The following is a 25320-nucleotide window of genomic DNA, read 5'->3' as shown; positions in this document are numbered from 1 at the left end:
AGAATGGTATCTCCTTCCACTAGTTTACAAATGAAGGAAAACTCATCTGAGAATGTTTTCAGATATACAGGCGAGTTTATAGACAAACACCCAGAAAAGGCTGAGTAGTGAAAGTTTCTGTTTTTGGTGAAACAATTTTTTAATATGCTATCTAACTCTTCCCGTTATTAAGATGTCTTTGTTGATAAGAAAAATTAAGGCATGATTTGTCAGGAGAACAACAAAACCACTTAATGTATTTACATTGGAACAAAATGTTCTACAAGAATTCAGGTGATAGAGGAGCTGAAAAGCTGCACAGGACCAGAGGTGATCAAGGGATTGGAAGGAGAAGCGAATATGACCCTTACACTGGATGAACTTAGGGAGATGGCATCTTGCCCATGGTATAGCTGCAGCTAACAAGACATAAGAGATGCTTAAAGTATAAAGAGCAGGGCTGAGCTTTCTGAGGCTTCCGTCTTATTCTAGCCTCCAGCCCTGGCCTGTGCTTCCTGTTGGCTGAGTCCAGCAAGAAGGCACACATAACATATATTAATGCAGAGCCATAAAAAGATGTGAAGAATGAATTCTGTATCTAGAAACAGGCCTAGAACAGTTCTGACCTCTTTTCTTCAAAAAATACACCTGTAATCTTTCGGAAAATAAACAGCATTTATTTATTACAGGGCTACAATTCAAGATTTAAACTTGATTTCAAGGTCTTTAAGTGCTGGAGAATCCCAGTCCCTCTTTTCTCCCCTCTTACTCCACAGCAAGAACCTAGTTTTCTTTTTTCCCTACTATACATACACCCTGGACTCACCGTCCTTTGTTAATTACTTCAAGGCAAATCATGAGTGCTAAGAACAATTCCAACCTTCTTAACCTTAAGCAAACCAGCTAGAGGACATCTAGGGCTTCAGCCATTGTGAAAAATGCTACCATTAATAGTGAGAATATTCCATAGTCATGGAAACTCAAAACCTAGAGTTTTCAGAATTGCTTAACAAGTCCATTCTAGAGATGACCAGAGTTAGGAAGTTAACATATTGCAAGAAATCAAGAGCAAGGAATAGTGGACTGGAGAAAATCTAGGTAAGTTTTCCTTCCAAGAAACTTCAAGAATTTGTGAACTGTTTTACACCCAATAATTGGGGAGTGCTGAACAAACTCCCTGGAGGGCTGGTGCCTTTTCTGCCGGCACTGTCCTCGGTAGGGAGCCTCCTTTCTTCTCTATTGCCTTCTGCTCACATGAATAAATACTTCTGTCCACTCTCCCACTCAAGTCTCTTTGGCTTTCTTCCTATTTTCTACTGCAACACTTGTGTGTTTTCCTTTTTGGATCCTGAATTCAGTGCTTTGGCTTTCAGCTTCCACTCTTTTCTTTTTCTTCCTTTCATTTCTTTTGATGTCGGCAATTTGTGAAAACCCACTCCTCTGGAGGCAAGTTCCTGGATTAGTAAAAATTAATACGCACATCTTTACAACATAGGGTTGAAAGGATCCTGAGGCAGCTGGCTGTCCTCTGCTTTGCCAACTTTCTAAGATGGAGGTCCCTGTGGATTTAATATCCCTTTTCATTCAGAGGTGCCAAAGACTCAAATCATTTTATTTCTTCAGGCCTCCCTCCTATAACATATTCACCCACTTTGATCTTTATAGCATCTTCTAAAAGTCAAGACTTCCAGACCAATGTTGATCTCATTCTGCATGAGCATACACACTCCAGGCATTTTTCTGCTTTTCTCTAGTACTGTCAGAACATCTTCTTCACCATTTGTCCTCACAGATACTATCTAGCTGAGATAACAGGTCTACATGACACTGCATCACTCTGGTCAAACATAAAGCCACCCCCATGACTTCTATCTTCATGGTTCACAGACCTGTAGCTGAGATCTGCTAGCTGTATGTACTTAGAGAACAAGGGCTTGCCTTATCCAGTTCACACTTTTATAATCATGAAGCCAAGTGCACATCAAAGTTACAAAGAACTTTAAAGTTATCTTCATGCTAATGTTTAGGCTCACTTCTGACTCTTCTAGACAGCACAGAACTGATCAGGACAGAATATTCAATTCCTAGATTTTCTATATACTTTTTTTGTAAAAAAGGACTTTACACACTTGTAATCCCCACACTTGGGAGGTGGAGACAGGAGGATCACACAGGTTAGAAGCCAGCCCCGCTGGCTTAAGAGATCCTGTTTTCAAATTAAAAAAAATATATTTTATATATAAATATTATATATTTAATATATATAATATATATTAAATATTATATACTATATATATATTAGGTCTGGGAGTGTAGCCTGGAGGTAGAAGGGCTTCAAGGAACCCCATTACCACCAGAAAAAAAAAGAAAGAAAAAAAAGAAAAGAAAGGACTTTACTTTGAAGATTATAACAACTTATACATTGCACAGAGGTGTTGTGAAGATTAATCCATGTTTTTAAGGTGGTTTGAGGATCTGCTAATTAAAGATGCTATATAAATGCTAATTTTATTATTGCTTGCCACACTATATATTCTCTTTCAGCTGTTTCCTGAAATGGTCACCCTAAGCAATTACTAACTATTAAGCTTTTTAAAACATGGAAATGAGGAGCTGAATTTTCATTCTGAACCCTGAATTTCCTTTTCTTTCCAAGATGTAAATCTTGCAATCTCTAAGTCATTTAAAAGCATATCTTTTGGCTGAGCCACAGATATACATGACACTTATACTTAACAATAAGGATATGGAGATTTGGAAAAAGTACCAACTGTACAAAGTAGTACCTGGCAAATACAGTTCAGGCATACGTAATCTGTACAATATCAAGCCCAGCTAGGTGTTTAGGCTTTAAGATATTTTAAAACATTTTTGCAACAACCAAAATATTTTGATGGAATTCCATTCAAACCTCTTTAGCACTTGTAAATGAGCAATTCTACTTGAAAAACTCCCATGATTATGCATAAACAATTTTAAATTTATGATTATGTGGTAATTACTGTAATAGACATGCTAGTCTCTATGATATGAAAGTTATATTAGGTAAACATGCTAATTTTTCTTCTGCTAATTTAGAAGAATGGAATGCCTTTGTCCAGAAGAAAGTTTTGGTGTTGAAGTTGGCCTCACTTCCACTGTCCATGCCTTCAAATCTAGGAAAGACTCTAACTTGGTTCTCCTGAGAAACACTATTCTGTTGGAGGGTAATCCAGAACTTAGGGCTTTCTCCTAGATCCTATTCACATTCCCATTTTCATCTAGAATATCCTTAATCTACTTGAGAAAAACCTTTATCCTCCCAGGAGACCTCTTCATCATGACCCATTGGGAGGCATGGCTTTGGAAAAAGGAGAGAAAGAATTGCCTTTTGGCACCTTAGACACTATAACATACATAATCGGTGTAACTGATAAGAAGGACTCGCCACCAATTGTAGTGTTTTTCTGTAAATAACATCTTATGTGATAGTCTACTTTATTAGAACAATTGGCAATATATAGAAAAATGCATTTGTTGCCTCGTATACTGCACATATATATCAGTTGCAGGTTTATACCAGAACTTCAAGGTAAAGGATATAAAAGTTACATAGAAATTAGTAACAGAATATATCTCAAAAGAAAATAAGACATACTATTCCTAGGATCTAGAGCAATTAATTCTAATATGACTAATTCTAATATAATATTAATAATGCTAATAGCTGTTGGCTAGCCTCTACTTTATAGGCAAGAAAATGCTGAGAGAAGTTTGCTTTTCTACTTCTGGTAAATTATGCAGCACAAAGGCCATGTGGCTGAGCTTCAAGTCCTGACTTGATGTGTGCTCAGATAATATCCTTTCTGATGTTTGGTCTTCAAGATTTAAAATCAAGCCGGGCGTGGTGGCGCACGCTTGTAATCCCCGCACTTGGGAGGCGGAGACAGGAGGATCACGCAGGTTCAAAGCCAGCCGCGCACGCTGGTTTAGGAGACCCTGTTTCTAAATAAAAATATAAAAATAGGTCTGGGAGTGTAGCCCAGAGGTAGAAGGGCTTCCAGGAACCCCAGTACCACCAAAAAAAAAAAAAAAAGATTTAAAATCAAATATTTTAGTGGCCTTCATTTTGTAACAAGTAGGAGAAGAATATTTATTCTGAACAATATTGATCTAATGTAATAATAATTAGCTTATAATCATTGTAAAAGCAGAACTCAGAGAAACACTAGAATTTTGTTATTTTTTAACAGGTAAACAAACAAACCCAGTTTGGTTTAAGTTTGTAATGCCAAGTGGACACTATTTTACCCAGTAAAAAAGATCTTTGGCACCTGAGAAATATCAAGAGGGTCTTCTATTTGTCTGAGTTTCCTACTTGATTACAGTTATAATAAAATTATGACTGAGAGGTAGTGGTTTAAATAAAGTGGGCTTTTCATTTTTAACATCATTCTGAGTCAGGAAATTCTAATTAACTACTAAAGAAACCCTATGTTCAGGATCTTAACCCCACTATTCTAAAAGTTTTTATGTGACCCATCACTGTAAAAGCTAGGGTATTCTCTATCAGTGTCAAATGAATCAATCTATCTACCTGCCTGCCTACCTACACATATACATATGTACATACCTATCTTACATATACATATACATATACATACATTTTTTCAAATATCAAGGAGAGATTTAACATTTTCTCACTTACCTCTAAAGAACTCATTGATATTGTTGATCCAGTTTCACTTCTTGATAGTCCTGCATTATCATCCAACTCAGCAGCCATGAAATTCTTCACAGCTGTGCGAGGCTCAAAGGGCAAATTCTGCATATGTTCTTGGGGTGTGAGGTGTTGATCCAAGTTCATGTTGAACTGGTCCATTACAGGGGGATTCATATTAAATTCAGGATTCACTTTGTAGTGCAATAGCCTTTCATGTGGCAAAGTTTCCATGCCAATATTCATTTTGCTTTCCTCTTTCATTGATGGCTGGGTATTTACGGAACTTCTGGGCATGACAATATAGTCACTTTCCATCATTCTTTCTTGAGGATGGACTATGTCCATATCGGCTCCTCTTAAATTGTCATCTGTACATAGGTACACTGTTCTCCGCAACTCGCTGTTCTCCTTCTTCATACACTGATTGCTCAGCTCATTCATACTCATGGGCATGTGCAAGCCAGTGGGTTGCTGGATGATGACTTTGGAAATGACGTTTCCAGGCAATGTTGAATAGCTTAGCCCTTCAGGGTTTGTTCCCTTTTCTTCTTCATCATCATTTAGAGAAATCCTGGACAGAGTTCCTGTTATTGTTGCTGCTCGGCAAGGACCAATATCTTTATGAAGAACTGTGAATTAGGACATGAGAGTTAATAAAAAAAGTTAGCATTTATTTTTATTATTAGATCTTGTTGTCTCTCTTCCTGCTAAACAATTGCCTTACTAAAATAAACAAGTAGGTCTTAGCAAATTACATATTTCCTTGTCTGTTAACAATCCTAATTTTTTAATTGCTCCTCATGGATTCAGTTATGCTTTTGTGTATCATAGGTAGCCGACATCTACAGCATATCTGAATATTGATTAATTGGCTTTCAAAAACTCAGTATAGCAGGACATGTTGGCATATACTTGTAATCTCAATACTTGGGAGGCTGAGGCAGGAGAATCACAAGTTCATGGCCAGCCTCAGCAACTTAATGAGGCCTTCTGCAATCTAGAAGACCCTGTTTCAAAATAAGAAGTAAGGGAGTTGGTGACCAAGAGAAGCAGCACCTATCAGTCCTGCTGACACTCAGTCTCTATCGCCATGAAAACAGCATTCTGACGAAGGAAAAAACCAGCATACATTTGAAAAGAGCACAAGTGAAAGGCTGCATCAAAAAAGTTAGAAGGCATATCGGAGAGCAGAAAAGGACCCTGTCTATTTTCAATGGCTGCAGCCACAGACATAATGGTAGTGCCATCTTGCCTCACTATGCTGGACTGCCAGAGACCCACAGGAAAAGGCCAATGACTTGAAACAGTAGTATCAGAATTGTAAGCCATCAGTTCCTCCTATGCAAACACTGGCTATAACTTGCAGCAGTGGCAGCCAAGCTCATCACACCCTCCAGAGATCCAGAGCAGTGTTCAACAACATCATAAATGAACCCACTGTTCCTGCGGGAGAATGCCCATGATGGCTATAGGGACTTGTGCATCCATGATAACCTCACTGGGTCTGAGACTTTTCGGTTCAAACTGGCAAAGTGGGGGTGGAGTCTGTTGTTGGACATAGCAGAGGCTCATATTACCAGACAGCATGCAGGGACAATCAGGCAAAAACACCTATAGTCCCCAGGACTCAGAGCCCTAGTAGGACCTCCAAAATCATCACAGACTACCCAAATGGAGCGAATGGGAAGAAGTCAGACCAACCAAGCCCTAGCTGTGAAGAACAGAAACTACTACATATACACCAAATCTGGTCCCAGGAGCACCTGATGCCTATGCAGGCAGAGAGACACTTGGGCTCAGCATCAGGGGAAAGTGTGAAGGGAGACCTATGCTTAACATTAAATCTAGACCCACTGATATCAGCCATCTTCATAGACAAAGGGAGACTCAGAGAACCAGGCTTGCAGCAAGAAAGATGCCAGTGGCACTTGGCATCTGCACAAAGAGAGACTACAGAGGCCAAGTCTGTTGAGTATTTACATATTTGTAGGGTTGTATTATTTTGTTATTGTTTTGTTTTGTTATTTTTGTGTATTTGTGGGTGTATGCTTGTTTGTTTGCTCTCCTCCCCACCCCTTTCACAGTCTCTTCCCTTGTACAAATCTACTCTCTTCTCTCCATCCTTTTTCTTTTTTTTCTTCTTCATCTTGTATTAAATTCACTTCATATCACTTTACTAAATACTCTACATTGATTACTAGAATCCTACTACATATTCACTATCTCTATTCTCTACTATATACTACTTTATAAAACTCAAACTCTAATTCTATTTGATCCTATCTGTACCTTTACCCTATTCTTGCATATACGACTTCACTTACCTCCTCATTCAATCATCACAGCTTGCCCTTGTATATACCAGCTGTCACCTACAGACTGAGAAATCTATCAAAAGCAACAAACATACAAACTTCTGAAATCACAAGAAGGAGGAATAGCAAGGAAGCAATGAGCTCCCACAACACCACAGTAACAGAACCTGACAACATAGAAAAGCAGAGGTTGCCAGAAGAACAAATCAGAAATTTAACAGTAGAAATGATATAGGATTTCTGAAAAGAATTTAGAGAGAGCCTGAGAAAAATAAAGGATGCAATCATTGAAGTGAAGGCATCAATAGAAACTATAAACAATACATTACACCATGTGGAAAATCGAATCTCATTCTTAGAAGATGATCACTCCACAAACGAAGACATAGTATATAATTTAGAAAAAATAATTTGACAGCATGAAGTGGACATGGAAGAGATATGGGCCCATCTTAAAAGAGCTAACCTAAGAATAATAAGCATAGAAGAGGGAATAGATGGTGAAACCAAAGGGATCAACAAGCTTTTCAAAGAAGTAATACCAGAAAAATTTCTAAAAATAGTAAAATAAAGGTTGATACACAGGTACAGGAACCTGATAGAATCCTCTTTAGACAAGATCAGAGAAAATGTTCACCACACAAGAGTAAAACTGAAGAATGTAGAAGCCAAAAAGATAATCTTAAAACAACAAAAACAAAAGATCAAGTGCCATTTAGAAGCAAGCCAATTAAAATAACTCCAGTCTTCCCAAACCAAGTCATAAAAGCCAGAAGGGCCTAGAGTAACATGTCCAAACTCTGAAAGAAAACAATTTGCAGCCAAAAATTTTCTACCCAGCAAAAATATCTCTCAATTTAGACAGGGAAATAAAAATCTTCCAGGATAAACAGAAGCTGAAAGAATTTGTGTCTTCCAAACCAGCACTAGAGAAAATATTCAAAAAGATTAACTACAACTGGGTGAGGTGGTACATGCTTGCTTGTAAGCATTTGGGAGGCTGAGATAGGAAGATCACTGCTCACAGACAGCCTCAGCTACTTAATGAGGCCTTTTGCAATTCAGTTATACTCTGTTTCAAAATAAAGAATAAAAATAGGGTTGTGGGTATAGCTCGGAGGTAAAATGCCCGTGGATTCTATCCCCGGTATGGCAAAAAAAGAAAAAAAAAAAAAAGAGATTAACTGCAAAAATGAAATAAGTACTACAGGCCAGAACCAGAGGAATAATTTCCAGCAAGCAAACAACTAAGCAAAGAAGAACAAACACTATCTCAAACAGAAGTTAAAACTCAAAATATTAGGTATTAAAAATCATCTTTTAATAATCACACTTAACATAAAGGCTTAAACTCCACAATAGAAAGACAGGTGGCAAAAAACCCCAGAATCTATTTATATATGCTGCCTGCAAGAAACACATTTTACAATTAAAGATAGTAACAAACTAAAGGTGAAGGGCTGGAACAAGGTAATCCATGCCAAGGGAACTTGCAGACGAGGAGAAGCAACAAGTTAGATTTCAAGACTAAACTTATCAGAAGAGACAAAGCAGGTCATTTTTTACTGGTAAAAAGAACAATCAACAAAAGGAAATAATAATAGTCAGCATTTATGCCCCAGACACAGATGCAACTACTTTCATAAAACAAACACTTTGTGACATTAATTAAGTCACACATATATCCCAATACAAATATACTGGGAGACTTCAATAGCCCTCACACACTGCTAGACCTATCTTCTAGAAAAAAGATCAGTAAAGATTCCTCAGACCTCTTTATGTGTCTAATAGGTCCATTTGGTTTATGTTGTTAAATAACAACATAAACCACATACAGAATATTCCACACAACTACACAAAGAGACACATACAGAATATTCCACACAACTACAGCAGAGTTCATATTTTTCTTAGCTGCACACGAACATTCTCAAAAACAGATCACATCCCAGGCCACAAAGTGAGTACTATCAAATTCAAAAAAATTTTCAGACCACAATGGAATGACACTAAAAATCAACTTCTTACAGTTGATTTTCTTGGTCTTCTTATAGTCCAAGAGTAACCACAAAAACACATAAAGACTGAATGCCATATTCCTGAAGAGAAAAGGGTCATAGAAGAAGTAAGTGGTGAAATTAAGAAATTCCTAGAAACAAACAAAAAAAAAATAGAGACACAATATATAAAAACCTCTGGGATACTGTGAAGGCAATATTAAGAGGAAAATTCATAGCACTGAGTGCCCACCTAAGAAGAATAGGAAATCACCAAATAAATTACCTAATTACACACCTTGAAAAGCAGGAACAGTCACAGTCTAACCCCAAAACCAGTAGAAGACAGAAAATTACTAAAATCAGAGCAGAAGTCAATAAAGTGGAACAAAAAAAAACTACAGAAAATCAACAAAACCAAAAGCTGGTTTCTCGAAAAAAATCAACAATATAGATAACCCAGTAACCAATCTAACCAAAAGAAACAATCAATCTAAATTACTAAAATATAAGATGAAAAAGAAAATATTATCACAGACAGTGTAGAAATCCAGAAGATTATCAGAAACTACTTTAAAAAAAAACTATACTCCAACAAAATGAAAAATCTGGAAGAAACTGATAACTTTCTAGATAAATATAACCTTCCTAAACTGAGTCAAGAAGATGTAGAAAATTTAAACCAACCAATAGCAATCAAAGAAATTTAAGCAGCAATAAAGAGCCTACCATCAAACAAAAGCCCAGGACCAGATGGTTTCCCAAGTGAATTTTATAAAAGACTTATAGAAGTGCTAATTCCAATACTCCTTAATCTATTTCATGAAATAGAAAGAAACAGGACTCTCCAAAATATTCTATGAAGCCAATATCACATTAATACTAAAACCAAATAAAGACAGCTCAAGAAAAACAAAAACTACAGGCATCTATCATTGATGAACGTAGATGCAAAACTGCAAAACAAAACACTGGCAACATACCTTCAAGAAAATCATACACCATGACCAAGTAGGGTTTATCCCAGGGATGTAAAGCTGGTTCAACATACAAAAATCAATCCATAAAATTCATCACATACACAGAACCAAAGAAAAAAAAATCACATGATCATTTCAATAGATGCTGAAAAAGCATTTGACAAAATCCAACACCTATTTGTGCTAAAAGAACTGCAGAGAATCAGAATAGAAGGAACAGACCTCAACATCATAAATGCAATCTACAATAGACCCACAGCCAACATCATATTAAATGGGAAAAAACTGCAAGAATTCCCCCTTAAAACATGAACAAAACAAGGATTCCATTATCACCACTTCTTTTCAATATTGTTCTTGAGACTCTAACCAGAGCAATAAGGCAAGAAAAGGAAATCAAAGGAGTACAAAGAGAAAAAGAACTAAAACTACTGGTATTTGCAGATGATATGTTACTATACTTAGAAGAACCAACAAACTCAACCAAAAGGCTTATACAACTGATCAAGAAATTTAGCAAAATGTCTGATTAAAAAAATCAACCTTAAAAAATCATAAGATTTGCCGGGCATGGTGGCACACGCTTGTAATCCCCGCACTTGGGAGGCGGAGACAGGAGGATCACGCTGGTTCGAAGCCAGCCTTGCTGGCTTAAGAGACCCTGTATCCAAAAATAAAAAAAAGTATAAAATAGGTCTGGGAGTGTAGTCCAGAGTTAGAAAGGCTTCCAGGAACCCCAGTATCACCAAAAATAAAATAAAATAAATCATAAGATTTTGCCAGGTGTAGTGGCACATGCTTGTAATCCCAGCACTTGGGAGGCTGAGACCGGAGAATCACACAGGTTCGAAGCCAGTCTCAGCTACTGAGTGAGGCTCTCAGCAACTAAGTGAGACCCTGTTTCCAAATAAAGTATAAAATAGGTCTGCGAGTATAGCCTGAAGGAGAAAAGCCTCTGGGTTCCACTCCCAGTACCACCACCAAAAAAAGTAAATAAATAAATAAATAAATCAGAAGCTTTCCTGTATGCCAACCATAAATTCACTGAAAAAGAAATCCAGAAAATACTTCCACTCAGGATATCTCACAAAATAATAAAATACTCAGGAATAAACCTAACCAAGGAATTAAGAGATCTCTATAAAAACATTGGAAAAAGAAATCAAAGAAGACCTTAGAAAATGGAAAGATCATCCATGTTCTTGGATAGGCAAATTAAATGTCATCAAAATGGCCATTATTCCAAAAGTGATCTACAGATTCAACACAATACCCATTAAAATACCAAAGTCGTTCCTCACAGACCTAGAAAACTCAGCCCTTCAGCCCTTAAATTCATTTGGAACAACAAATAAACCAGAATAGCCCAAGTAGTTCATAGTAACAAAAACCATGCAGGAGGCATCACAATAACTCTACTACAAAGCCAGAGTAATAAAAACAGCATGGTACTGGCACAAAGGCAGATCCACAGACCAATAGAGCAGAATAGAAGACTCAGAAACAAATCCGCACACTTAACAGCCAATTGATTTTTTACAAAGGGGCCAAAAACATACACTGGAGAAAATATAGCCTTTTCAAAAATAGTGCTGAAAAAACTGGTCAAACATATGCTGACAAATGGAAATACACCCCACTTTCTCACCCTGCACAAGAGTCAATTCAAGATGGATCAAAGATATGGAAATCACACTAGAGACCTTGCAACTCCTTGAAGAGGGCATAGGTCCAACACTGCAACACAAAGACAGAGGTAAAAACTCTCAATAAGAACCCAAAGGCACAAGAAACTAAGAGCCACATCAATATGTGGGATTTCATTAAACTGAAGAGTTTCTGTAAAGTAAAGGAAACTATCAAGAACTTCAACAGAAAGCTGACAGAATGATAGAAAATTTTTGTTAGCTATTCCTCTGTTAGAAGACTTACGTCTTGAATATACAGAGAGCTCAAGAAATTCAGCATAAGAAAACAAATAATCCAGTCAAAAATAGGCAAGTGAGCCGGGCGTGGTGGTGCATGCTTGTAATCCCCATGCTTGGGAAGTGGAGACAGGGGGATTGCACAGGTTCGAAGCCAGCCACGTGGCTTTAAGAGACCCTATTTCCAAATCAAAAAAGATAGGTCTGGGAGTGTAGCCCGGAAGTAGAAGGGTTTCCAGGAACTCCAGTAGCACCAAACAAACAAATAAATAAATAAATAAATAAATAAGGCAAGTGAACTTAGACACTTCACAAAAGAAGAAATTCAAATGGCCAATAAATGTATGAAGAAATGTTCAACATCATTAGCAATCAGAGAGTTGCAAATCAAAACTACCCTGAGGTTTCACCTATCTCCAACTAGAATAGCAATCATTAAAAACACAAACAACAAAAAATTCTGGCAAAGATGTGGAGAAGTGAAAACTCTAGTACATTGTTGGTGGGATTGCAAAATAGTGCAGCTACTTTGGAAAACAGTATGAAGGATCCTCAGAAGAATGGGAATGAACCTGCCATACGATACAGCAATACCTCTTCTGGGTATCTATCCAAAAGAATTGAAACCAAACTACCAAACAAATACATGTGTATCTATGTTCATAGCTGCACAATTCACAATTACCAAACTATGGAACCAGCCACAATGTCCATCAACAGATGAATGGATTACAAAACTATGGAACACAATAAAATTTTACTCAGCCATAAAGAAGAACAAAATTATGTCATTTACAGGGAAATGGATGGAACTGGAGAACAATATGGTAAGTGAGATAGTCAGAAAAAGTAAGAAATTTATGTGGGGGCTAGGGAGAAAAAGAGTCATAAGAGAAATTCTAGACAAAGGAGAAGAAACCATAGATGAGCAAATAATGAGGTCCAAATAATTTCCTAATGTACATATGTACATTCACAAATGTATCGTAAGTCAATCACTAAGCCAAACATGAAAAGGAGGGAGGGGGGAGGAAATTAGGGGAAGGGGATTGTGAAAGGGCTAAATGAGTTATGTTGTGCATGTATGCCTCTACCATCTTGTACTCCATTAAGATTTATATGACTGCATTGCCTCAGTATAAATAAATAAATAAATAAATAAATAAATAAATAAATAAATAGAAGTAAAAAAGGTCTGGGGATACAGCTCCGAGGGTGAACATCCCTATGTTCAACCTTCAGCACCAAACCTCTGCCCCCACACAAAAAAAACCCAACTCAGTGACCTGTCCTCAAACAACTTTTCCTAACTTTTCAGAGGACAAATAATAACCAGAGAAATTTTCTACATTAATCTCTTTCAAAGATTTTTGTAAAATTATAGCTATATACAAATTTGATATTTTCTTAAAGGCTTTCCCCCTAAAGTATGTGAGTTCTATTTGTTAAAATATTTCTTGGAAGAGATAATAAATGGGAACCTCATCCTATTGGGTTAGAAATCCAGTATTATGCTTGTTGGAAATTAATGAGTATCCATTGAAGTGGACAAGGTAGATAAAATGTTTCAAAAGAATTTAAAATTATATATAGGGGGAAAACAATATTGAATTTTTCTTCTGGAGATTGAACTAAGGAGCATTCTACTTCCAAGTAATACCTGCAGCCTTCTTTTATTTTGAAACAGGGTCTTGCTAAGTTGCTGAGGCTAGACTCGAATCTGTGACCCTCCTATCTCAGACTCTGAAGAGCTGGGATTACAGGCCTGTGCCACCATGCCCAGATAGAAGCGGATTTTGTTTGTTTGTTTTTGTTTTGGGTACTGAGGATGCATTTTGTTTTGGGTACTGAGGGGCATTCTACCTCTGAACTACCAGTTCTATTTTTTATTCTTTATTTTGAAACAGGACCTCACTAAGTTTCAGAGGACTTCACTAAGTTGCTGAGGCTGGCTGTGAACCTGCAATCCTCCTGTCTCAGCCTCCCAAGTACTGGGATTACAAGTGAGTGCCACCATGCCTGGTTTGAGAAGCAGTTTTTTGACAAGATCAATCCATAGGTTCAAATGCCCTCATTTATAGAAATGGGAGTATTAAAATTGCCATTGAGTTTAAGCACACACATACACACACACACACACACACACACACACACACACACACACACACCTCTATGAAACCTCCACTCCATTTTAAACCTGAAAAAATTAGTTATAAAAAATGTACATGAGCAAGGGTACAAAATAAAAGCATAAACCAAAAAAATGAACAAATCAACAAGAGTTCAGATTTCTTCACTACAGTTTAGCTTTCCTCAGTTTTTTTGTCTCTGTATAAGAAGAAAAACATTTTATGGGTAATACAGACTTGAAACATGCTTAGCTGTGTACAACTGTCAATTTTGAGGGTATGAAAGAATAAAATTCTGAGGAAACTTTATTGGTAGTTTTGATATTAAAAACACAGAATTGTGCTCTGTAGGAGTTGGCATCATATATACACTGAATCTACCCTGTCTACAAAGTAGAGCAATCTTCCATGAAAAGTTTCAGCTATATTGAATTTTACCTATTATCTTCCAGTTTTCAAATCGAACCATAATTATTATACATTAGTGCAGAGATTGAAAATAGATTATAAATGCCTTTTTCTATTACAAAGTAAAAAAAACCTGAAAATTATTTCAAAACATGCACTACTTATTTCTTTAGAGATGTTGCATCTAGTTATGGCATTATAACCACCTTACTTTACACACTAAAATAATAATAAATTTATATCTCTATAACTTTTATTAATCTACAATGCAGTTGTGAATTTTGTATTTTACTATTTCATTTAAAAATTTAGAATGATTAAGTTTTAAAGACCTATTTCTAAGCTTCTTTAAAAATAAGAGTTCAGTAATAAATTGTGATTTACAGAAGAAATTATATATGAAAACATTAAATTAAGTTAAATTAAGAGATTTAATTATACTCTAAATTAAATACATTATAAAGTCTCCAAATTTATAAAATAATATTTTAATAATTAACTATAAAAAATTTAATTCAGATTTTATGGCAGTAATATTTAAAAACAAGTTGTAGAACTCTAACATATTACATTAGGAACATATAGATAATTTTATACTATTATTAATAATTACTAACTAAATAGGAAGTCTTGATACTGAGTATTGACTTTATAATCTGAATTTATACAAGATAAAATTAGTTTTTAACTGATATAGCATTATAAATAGTTATAGTCAACATATTTGTACATACTAAGTATTTGGGGAAGGATAATTCTTATAAAATAGTATCTATTCCATATGAGAGATGTGCCTGCTTCTTATACTCGCTTAAAATAAGTCCAAATTTTAAATATACAACATAAACAAATTCATACTTTCTACACATGAAACATAATATTAAAGGAGGACTTTTGAGAGAAATCGATCAAATTATGAAAGGCAAAACACAAACAAAATCAAACCAAATGAAAAGCACCTGAATATTTAGCATAAACAGTACACTCCAGCCTTCAAGGAAGAAAATTTCTACAAAATTTAGGGAAGATTACTCAGGAGTTGATGCTTCTAGATTGAGACAAATCACAACATATCTTGGAACCTATATGTAATTAGTGATTTTTGAGAAATTACAGAAGGTGGATGGAGCAAAGAAAAATATTTTATCAGTTAACCCAAAAGGCAAATAGAAGATTCTAGAAATCACACACTAAGTGAGACTGTATCTTTGTAAAAATTTACTCTGGAATTTTCAACAAGCGGCATTCCTAGTATTCTGCACAAGTCCACTATGAGATTCCAAATCTTTCTTTTACTGTTCTGCTATGATCACACTCTAACAAGGAGTATTTTGATTGACTTCAGGAACAAGAATGTGGAATTAGATAGGAAACCAAACTACCAAACTAATGCATGTGTATCTATGTTCATAGCTGCACAATTCACCATAGCCAAAACTATGGAACCAGCCAACATGTCCATCAACAGATGAATGGATTACAAAACTGTGGGATATGTACACAATGGAATTTTACTCAGCCATCAAAAAAAACTCAATTACATCATTTTCAGGGAAATGGATGGAACTGGAGGACATTATGCTAAGTGACATTAGTCAGTCACAAAAAATAAGAAATCAGATGCTTTCCCTAATATGTGAGAGTTAGGGAGAAATGGGTCATAGGAGGAACTCTAGATGAAAAAGGAAATCCTATAGAGGAGCAAACAAGGCAACCTAAAAGAGAGAGGAGGGGGGAAGAGGAAAATCTCTAAAACATACAATGTACTTAAACATATCGAAGTCAACCACTAAGCTGAGCAAGGGAAGGGGGACGGGGAGGAAATGGGGTGGGAATTGGGTAGGGGTTAAATCAGTGATGTGTACATGTTTGTACATACAAGTTTTTTACCCCAATATAATGTATGAATATAATGCACCAATAAAAATTTAAAATATATATATTTAATTATTCTTATAAGTGTGACTGTGACAAAACTGTGATCTGAGTTCTGTGTAGATTTTTTTTTTTAACCTGAATTTCCCAGGCTGGTCTCAAACTCCTGGAATCAGTGATCCTCTGCCTCAACCTCCCAAGTATCTGGAACTACAGGTGTGTGCCACCATGACAGCTACATAAAATTTAACGGCTATGAGTTGAATCTGAAAACAATACTGAAAGGAAATGTTCTAGCAAGGAAGGAGTACTTTACTCAACCTAGGCACTCTGTTTATGCCACATAACTCCTTTATCAACACTTGGAATGAAGCTTTAGAAGATGTTCTTATCAAACTTCTAATGGCCAAATAATCTTAAACGGAGGATATGCTGACCTGAAAGAAGTACGGCATAATATAAGTCAAGAGCGAACTGTGATAAATGCCAGGTAGATATCTCTATACTTTGTACCATTATTTAAAATTATTGACAATTTGGAGGCTACTCTGGGCACCATGCCTGGGAGACTGCTGTGCAGAATGAATGATGAAACACAGCTTGCTTAATATGAAAAAAAGACTTGGCCTGGACTAAATGAGAGACGATTTCAAATATCTGGATGTTTATATGAGGTATATACCCACTGTTATTCTGGAAGGCAGTGCCAAGACCAGTAAATAGTAGGAAAAATGAAGTATATTTTGTCCCAGTTTAAAAGAACATTTTCCAACAACTGGAACTATCCAAAATATGAAACATGCTGTTTCCTTTAGAGCTTCCAAGCCATCTACTCTGGTGAGAATTAAAAAAAAATCCTGGAGAACCATTGAAGTCAACATGATCCCAGCACTCTGAGGTGGGGTATGGCTGCATGTTTTTTCCTAATCCCCTCTAAAATATAACAACCACAGCCAAACTACACAGACACACATGCACACAATAGTGTTTCATCCTTGCCACAATCGATACTCATCTCATGATGGAATTGAAGAACAGTGAGGCTAAATGGGCTGGCTTCACTCTCAGCAATCATTACTTGATGAGGTGGAAGTCTTATGTCTCTATGACAATGCTTATCTGCTGTTGTGGTGCTCCCAATGAACCATAAAACCATTTATTTTACATTTTTCTTTCTCTACTTTCCCCCCTCTGCACATGCACTGTGCTATTACAATGCTTCCAGTTGAAATATATAATTTATTTACACACAGGAATGTGTGGTGAGCAAACTGCAGTATTTTCTTTCAAATCAAAATCCACAGAAATGATTTAACATATCTAATGATTATATTTTCAGGTCCCAAATATTCTTACCTGATCGACAAGCAATGTCTACATCCTTTTCAAAGTCCGTCTGTAAGGAGAAATAATAAGGCATAGAACCATCACTTAAATAATACCTTGAGTGTCTTTTACTAATCAAATTATTTGAAGTTTATAGATATCTGAGTAGGCAGTACCAGTTTTGTATTAATTGGTATAATTGGTATTTTTAATTGGTGGTGTTTTGTACAAAGGAAATTTCTCAAGGATTGCTCTGAAGAGCATGTCCTAGAGACCACATGTTGGATAAAATCAGTAGAAACATAGCATACAATTTTAACAAGGCAATACAATACCCAGTGTCATCTTCAGTCTGGAAACTGACCACCATGTATAAAAGTATAGAATCTTAAGTAATTCTGTACCCTTCATAAAGTGTTCAGAATGTGCCCTATACTTTAACAAATGTCTTTCTTGTTTTTATTTTATATTTAAGCATTCAATTTGAATATGTTGCTTTTAATGTAAATATTATAATATAACTTTGAAAAACCCTTACTAGTCAAACCAGGATCCTTTAATGATTCATTTTCACTGAAATGTGAAAAAAGCCTTCCAGGTTCAGGAGTTACAATTGAAGATTTAATAAATCACATGTAGTTCATAATCTGCTGGAGTTTGGTTCTACTCTCATATTTTCCCCAAACCCTTATTTTAATCCATTTAACAATAATTGATTAAATGCTTTTAAAAAATCCATTTAATAATAAATCCCTGTCAGGATTTAAATGATAAATTCCCCTGTCAGGATCAAGGTTTTCCGATCATGTGCTTTTCCTTATAGATATTTTAAGTCAGAGGTGTTTGTAGTGATCTGTTTGGGGTGAGAAATTGAATATTCTATTTCAAATGTTAGTTGTTAATGTATCATTTAATCTTTTTTTATGGTGTCTAGACCAAAAGTGTTAATAATCAATCAAATACACTGTAATTATCCTTTCCATTTAATCTGTTTTTGGTAGTTTAAATTTTATCTCATTTCTAAAAAAGACCAAAGTTATGCCTACAGTACTCCTGATTCTAACAATAATAAAGACTCATGTAGAGTATGGAAGGGTGGCTTCTCCTTTGTTGAGACAGTGGTTCTCATCTTGGCCTCTACACTGGATCTCACCTGTCAAGATTCTGATATCACTAACTGATTGGGGTGCATCTCCCATGATGGCTCCAACATGCAATGAAGTCATGATAGAATCATCGTTGCTTTAAGACTAGATGTGCATGTGTACAGTGTTTTGATCTGAAAACAGACAAAACCAAGCCCCCACGGTTTTACATACAAATGCTAGACAAAGAGGAAAATACTCTACTGTGTTGCATAGAACACCCACTTCAACACTCATGGGGACAACAATTGATCCCAGCTCCCAAGAAATCCAGATAGAATACTTAACTGGTGTGAAAGTTCCGAATCTGTGAATGAAAACTGAAATCTCTCAAAATGGGATTTGTAACTATTTTACTAACAAAGTTTTATTTTTATTCTGTTGAGAAATTATGACTTAATTAACAATCACAGGGAAAAGAAAAGCTCACCATGATTTGAGCATGCCCATTAGGAAAAGAACTTGAAGAATCAGCATTGATTGGATCCTGGCAGTTTCTCAATCGGCATCTAAAAGCATCCTGAACCTGCAGGGGAAAAAAATCCACATTAATTTTCCTCTTTTTGTTAATGACCAGATAGTGTATATTGGCAATCAACTATAGGAAAATGGCTATCTTTGCTTTTATGATAAAATACTAATTTTGTTGTCTTCTTTTTTCTGTTGAAATTTTTTTTCTCTACATTTTTTATTGGTGCATTGTAGTCATATATTTTAATGTGGTACAAGATGGTAGAAGCATACATGCACATATCACTCTAGGCCAAGGAAATAAAAATACTTGCTGTCATCTACAAAGGGAAGTGCTGTAAACTCTGGAGCAATCAAAATGGCCATATTTGGCTTAGTCCTTATAATTCTGGCCAGAGGGCAGATTTATTTCCATTGCTACAAACAATACATGTGTCTTTCAAGTGGGATTTAGTACTTGGCATGACATGATCTTCATAACAGCATTAAACATTGTGAAAATGGGATCACTATATGGTCATTCAAACAGAATTGATTTAGGATTTTTTTTTTCTTTTGTGTCTCACATAAAGGAACTTTGGGGGAGACTAGTTCTTATCTCTCTTCAAGTATTACGTGCCCTGGTGGAAAAAGAATACAACAAAATGACAGGAAAAGGAAATTTGGTCTGCTTTTGGTTGTCATTTGGCACAGCCAAGTTTCCTTAACATCAGTTCAGAATTATATTCTAGTAAAGAAAAAAATATCACAAGTAAGTTTAAATAACATCCTGTTAATTCCTTTATTAAAAAAGCAAATCTAAGCCGGGTGTGGTGGCACACGCCTGTAGTCCCAGCATTCGGGAGGCTGAGACTGGAGGATCGCAGTTCGTGGACAGCCTCAGCTACTTAGTGAGGCCCTTCGCAACTCAGTGAGACCCTGTTTCAAAATAAAGAATAAAAAATTGGGCAGGGGTGTAGCTCAGAGGTCAAATGCCTCTGGGTTCCATACCCAGATCAAAATAAATAAATAAATAGATAAATAAATAAATAAATAAATAAACATAAAAATAAAAAAGCAAGTCTAACCAGGCATGATGGCACATGCTTGTGATCCTCGTGCTAGGGAGGCAGAGACAGGAGGAGCACTCGAAGCACAGCCTCAGCCTCAGCCTCAGCACTTCCATTCCACTTGCCGTGGTTCTCGAGCTCCTCAGATACAGGTAGACATCTTCACAAGTAGCTACTTACCCCAGCGAATAGCCAGACATTTCACTGAGATTTCATTTTCTGGCTTTCATGTTATTAATATTTCCTTTCTTCATTTACTGTAATCTGGTTCTTTATTTTGGGTTAAAAACAAAGCATAGGTAATGTATTTCCCCTGCCTTAGTAAAGCACCATTATAGAGAACACCAAGCTAAGCTTGTGAGGATCTTTACTTTTGAAAAGTAACAATACATAGCATTCTGTTGTGGTTTTGATGTGAGATGTGTGCAGCAAATGGGTAGGTCAGAAAAATAAAACCCGAGCCTGTGGAGTTGTTTTCTGCTTCCTCCTTGTCCTCTCAGTCAGTTCACAGTCACTAGTGGCCTCTCTCCCAAACTGCAGGACTCGGAAAGTGATGCTGACTTCAGTCACCACCATGCTTGGCCAAGCCGCCCACTAATGAAACCAGCTCAGGCTCTAACTCTGGTGCTGAGGCCATGGCAGCAGTGAGAGAGGGCATGGGCTCTGCATCCTCTACTCACTCTTCTACCATTCCTTCCTTCCTGTACTGGAGATTGAATCCAGGGGCTGTTCTACCTTTTTATTTTTAATTTTGAAACAGGGTCCTGCTAAGTTATCACATAATTCTCCTGTCTCAGGCTGCCTGGTACTAGGATTAAGGCATGTGCTACCATGCCTAGCTGATTCTAGTATTCCCCCACCCCCTTTTATGCTGGACGTGGGGTTGAACCCAACACCATTCTACCTCCGAGCCCTCAGCCCTATTTTTTATTCTTTATTTTGAAACAGGCCCTCACTAAATTGCTGAGGCTGGCCACACACTTGCAGTCCTCTTTTCTCAGCCTCCTAAATACGGAGATTACAAGCATGCGCCACCATGCCTGGTTTCTGATTCTAGTTATTTCTGAATCTGAAATTTTCTCAAAAAAGAATGAGGAGAGCCTGGCGTGGTGGCGCACACTTGTAATCCCCGCGCTTGGGAGGCAGAGACAGGAGGATCGCGCAGGTTCGAAGCCAGCCGCGCGCGCGCTGGCTTAGGAGACCCTGTTTCGAAATAAAAATGTAAAAATAGGTCTGGGAGTGTAGTCCGGAGATAGAAGGGCTTCCAGGAACCCCAGTACCACCAAAAAAAAAAAAAAAAAAAAGAATGAGGAGTTGCCTGCTTTAACTCAGCAAGGTATTTTTTATTTCTTTTTTCCAACCAATAAAATGTACAAACATGCCAGGCACGGTGGTGCACACCTGTAATCCCAGGACTTGGGGAATGAGACAGGAGTATTGCAGCCAATCTCAGCAACTTCATGAGACTCACAGCAAATTAGTAAAACAGTTTCAAATTAAAATAAAATAAAATAGGGCTAGGGGAGTAGCACAATTGAAAGAATGCCCCTTTGTTCCATCTTAAGTACTACCAAAAACAAAAAAAAATAGTAATGTACAAGGGCAGTGGAATTTAATCTGATCATTTGTTAAAGAACTGAAATATTAGGACTGCATCAGCTAGCTCCTCCCAGTGAAAGATGAGGCCAGAACAAAGGGGGAGAGGGGTTCTTCCAATGCAGATGCTTTCATGTACCTCTTTTCTAGATTAAAATGTCATTGCTAGCCGGGCGTGGTGGTGCACACCTGTAATCCCCACACTTGGGAGGCGGAGACAGGAGGATCACGCAGGTTTGAAGCCAGCCTCGCTGGCTTAAGAGACCCTGTTTCCAAATAAAAAAGTATAAAAATAGGTCTAGGAGTGTAGCCTGGAGGTAGAAGGGCTTCCAGGAACCCCAGTACCACCAAAAAAAAGGTCATTGCTATAGGTTATAAGGTGACTCATTAATAGCAAAATATTGGTAATGATAAGCTAGAAACAACTAGGTGGTTTAGGGCAGAAGGCCTAGAAACAGAAAGGGTTAAAAGAAACCATCTGTAAAAAGAACAGAAATGGGGAGGGTTAATGGTATACAGAGATAACAATGACCAGGCAAGGACAGTGCAAGATAAAACATCAGCTCCTTACTCCTGCAGAACTCTGAGGACAACCAGTGTAAACAAATTCAATGATCAAGGCAGGAAGGATGAAAGAGGCAGACATGGCACTAGGGGATTAGACACGCCCACCATTCTGCAAGATTAAGATTCAAATTAGGCATTGAAACTGGGCCACAGACATTGGGTCCCCAGAATCCAACCAGACAAATTACTAGGGAACAAATGGGGAGTCACAAGAAGGGATTAAAAACTGGTCCCCTGAGAACTTTTAACCATTACTCTCTTTCGAGGGCCCTGTCCCCTGTGGAAACTTCTTTTTCTTCTCTATTTTTCCTTGGTTTAAAATAAACTTTCATACTTTCATGCCAGCCCATCTGTGTTCCACACTTCATTTTGTGATTTTTGGGAGATTGAGAATCCAGTAAGAGAAAATCCGGCTGCAATAATCCAGCTTTTCTTTGCCAGATCCAAGCATTTTTTTGTTATGTGAAAATTTCAACTGCAGAAACCACTAAGAAAGTATATTTGTTTTTAGAAAAAAAAATCCTAGAAACACTATCAGAAAAAAAGGTATAAGCTAATTTCCTGTTTTACCCCAAGGCAATCGCTAAAGAAGCACAATTTATAAAGTAAGATAAGTAGTATATTAGTAAGGCAGTCCCCAGGAACTTGTCACTTGAACCTACATCTAAATATTGGCATATATAAAATATGAAGCATTATGGTAATATCAAACATTAATTTACTGATCCTCATTAACCATTCTCTACTTTCAGTCCTTCATAGCATTGCAAAGATATTTTTGGCTGACAATGAAATATGGAAAGGCAACTTCTATAAGTTTCTCTTCAAAATCATTATTTGGTTGCTTGAGGGAGATATAAAAGAAATCTTTTTCAGAATACATGCACAAGTACACACATACAAAATCAATAACTTCCAACTACCAAATTCCCAAAGATGACAGTGAACTACGGGCATTTCTACACTGGAGAATGATGTCAGCTTTATGAATCAGTCGATGTTATTCAGAGCAAATAGCACAAAAGCATAAAAATTCTCCAGTAAATTCAAGGTTATCTGAAGGGTCTTATAAATGCCATAATCTAAGTGTTGGGTTCTAGAACACTTTTAGTGCTGTTGATACTTTCAATTCAGAAAGATGTGCAGGAGAAATTTCATTTAATTCCAAATACTCTGTTTGAAGCCGGGCGTGGTGGCGCACGCTTGTAATCCCAGCATTTGGGAGGCTGAGACCGGAAGATCGTGGTTCGCGGACAGCCTCGGCTACTTAGTGAGGCCCTCTGCAACTCAGTGAGACCCGGTTTCAAAATAAAGAGTAAAAAATAGGGCAGGGGGTGTAACTCGGAGGTCAAATGCCCCTGGGTTCCATCCCCAGACCCGCAAAAAAAAAAAAAAAAAAAAAAAAAAACTCTGAATTTTAAAACCTTAGAAACGTATTGGAGCAATCTAGATAGGTTGACCTTAAATATTTGTCCAACACGGTCAAAGAAACTGATCAGACTAGATTTTACACTACATATTTCCTTATCACAGAAAAGGGTGTTTCTAGCAAAATACTATCTGAAAAAAAAAAAGCATCACAGTTATTTGGAAACATTTTGAAAATTAACTGAATTTCTATCAGGTAAACAAAGAGAGTTTTTAATCTCTGGTGAATCATTGTGAATTGTGCTAATAGAGAACTGGAATTTTTTAAAGAGCAAGTCTAAGTCAAGCATGGTGGTACACACCTGGAATCCCGGTATTTGCGTGGCTGAGACAGGAGGATTGCAGGTTCAAGAACAACCTCAGCAACTCAGTGAGACTATCAGGAACCAAAAAAACAGAAACTACACCAGACTATCCCATGCTAAAATAATTTTGGGGGGGCAATAGTCATGTTTACAATGTAGATAGCAATAGTCTGGTTTGCTATTTATGGAGAATGAATCATGTAAGGAACAATTTAATTTTAAATTTATTATTATATATTATCATAACAACTCTGAGTTCTTATGAAATAAACATTTAGAAAAAACTTACTTGAGACCAGCAAATGCAATTTTTTAGATAAATCTGTTGGTAACAGATATTTGAACTAAATTAATATCTAGCTTTCCATTTTTGCTTTCATTCTATTGATGATCGGGCAGAGGATTAATTATTGGGGAAGTAGCAAGGAATATTGGAATTTTTGAGGAGCTTTAAAGATCTGATGGCATGAGAAAAAATATAGCAAGCGACATCTTGAAACATAAGGAGAGGTGGAAACAGTAAGCTCCTGGGGTTGTCTCCTGCAAGGATCCAGCCATGCCCACCAAAGTCGTTCCATTTGGCTCCAGCTGGAGTCTGTTCTAAAAACTGAAAAAAGCTGTTAAACCCTTCATGTTGCAGATAGATTCCTGGGTGGGGAGTGAGTTCAAAGATGGTCGCAGGGGTGTGTCTCGCCCTTGTGTCTCCCCCACAGAGAGATGCTGTTTTTCTCAGCAGAAGCAAGCTGCGAGCTTCTCAATTGGTCCTTGCTCTGAAGGCAGCTGGCAGAGTCGCAGTGGAAGTCGGTTCCAGATTTAGAGATTTCTGGGGAGGAGCGTTGAGCACTGTTTGGCAGTGTTGCAATTTAGAGAAATCTCACAGGAAAGAATGTACAGTTTGAGAGGGCTCTGTATTTAGCTACTGAGCAGCTCAGACCCTACATCTTCACCTTCTTAAGAGAGTATTACCTCCAGCTACTCTTCTCGACTTCTTACTTAAAAAAAAAAAAAAGATTTTAAGCCAGGAAGATAAATCTTTATTCTTATAATCATTTGCGACTGTTTTTTAAATTATTTCCTTTTGTGGGGAGATAGGAGTTTCTTATATGATTTTTTTTTCTGA

The 25320-nt window shown here is 36.9% G+C and overlaps 1 protein-coding gene across 1 annotated transcript in view; it reads right to left on the bottom strand.

Annotated features, from left to right (window-relative positions):
- The window catches only part of ADGRB3 (adhesion G protein-coupled receptor B3), a gene marked incomplete at both ends in the record, with an annotated part of 810263 nt that overhangs the window by 28860 nt on the left and 756083 nt on the right, over positions 1-25320 (bottom strand). Inside the window, 3 exons of the mRNA XM_080699695.1 lie at positions 4667-5310; positions 17670-17709; positions 19215-19310. Of these exons, the coding sequence (XP_080555821.1) occupies positions 4667-5310; positions 17670-17709; positions 19215-19310 (780 nt within the window). The remainder of the gene's footprint in view (positions 1-4666; positions 5311-17669; positions 17710-19214; positions 19311-25320) is intronic.

This window comes from Muscardinus avellanarius (genome assembly GCF_963383645.1).
Source record: "Muscardinus avellanarius genome assembly, chromosome: 8".
In the NCBI taxonomy this organism is placed as follows: Eukaryota; Metazoa; Chordata; class Mammalia; order Rodentia; family Gliridae; genus Muscardinus; species Muscardinus avellanarius.
The sequence above is the reverse complement of the archived record's forward strand: the minus strand, read 5'-3'. Positions and strand labels throughout refer to the sequence as shown.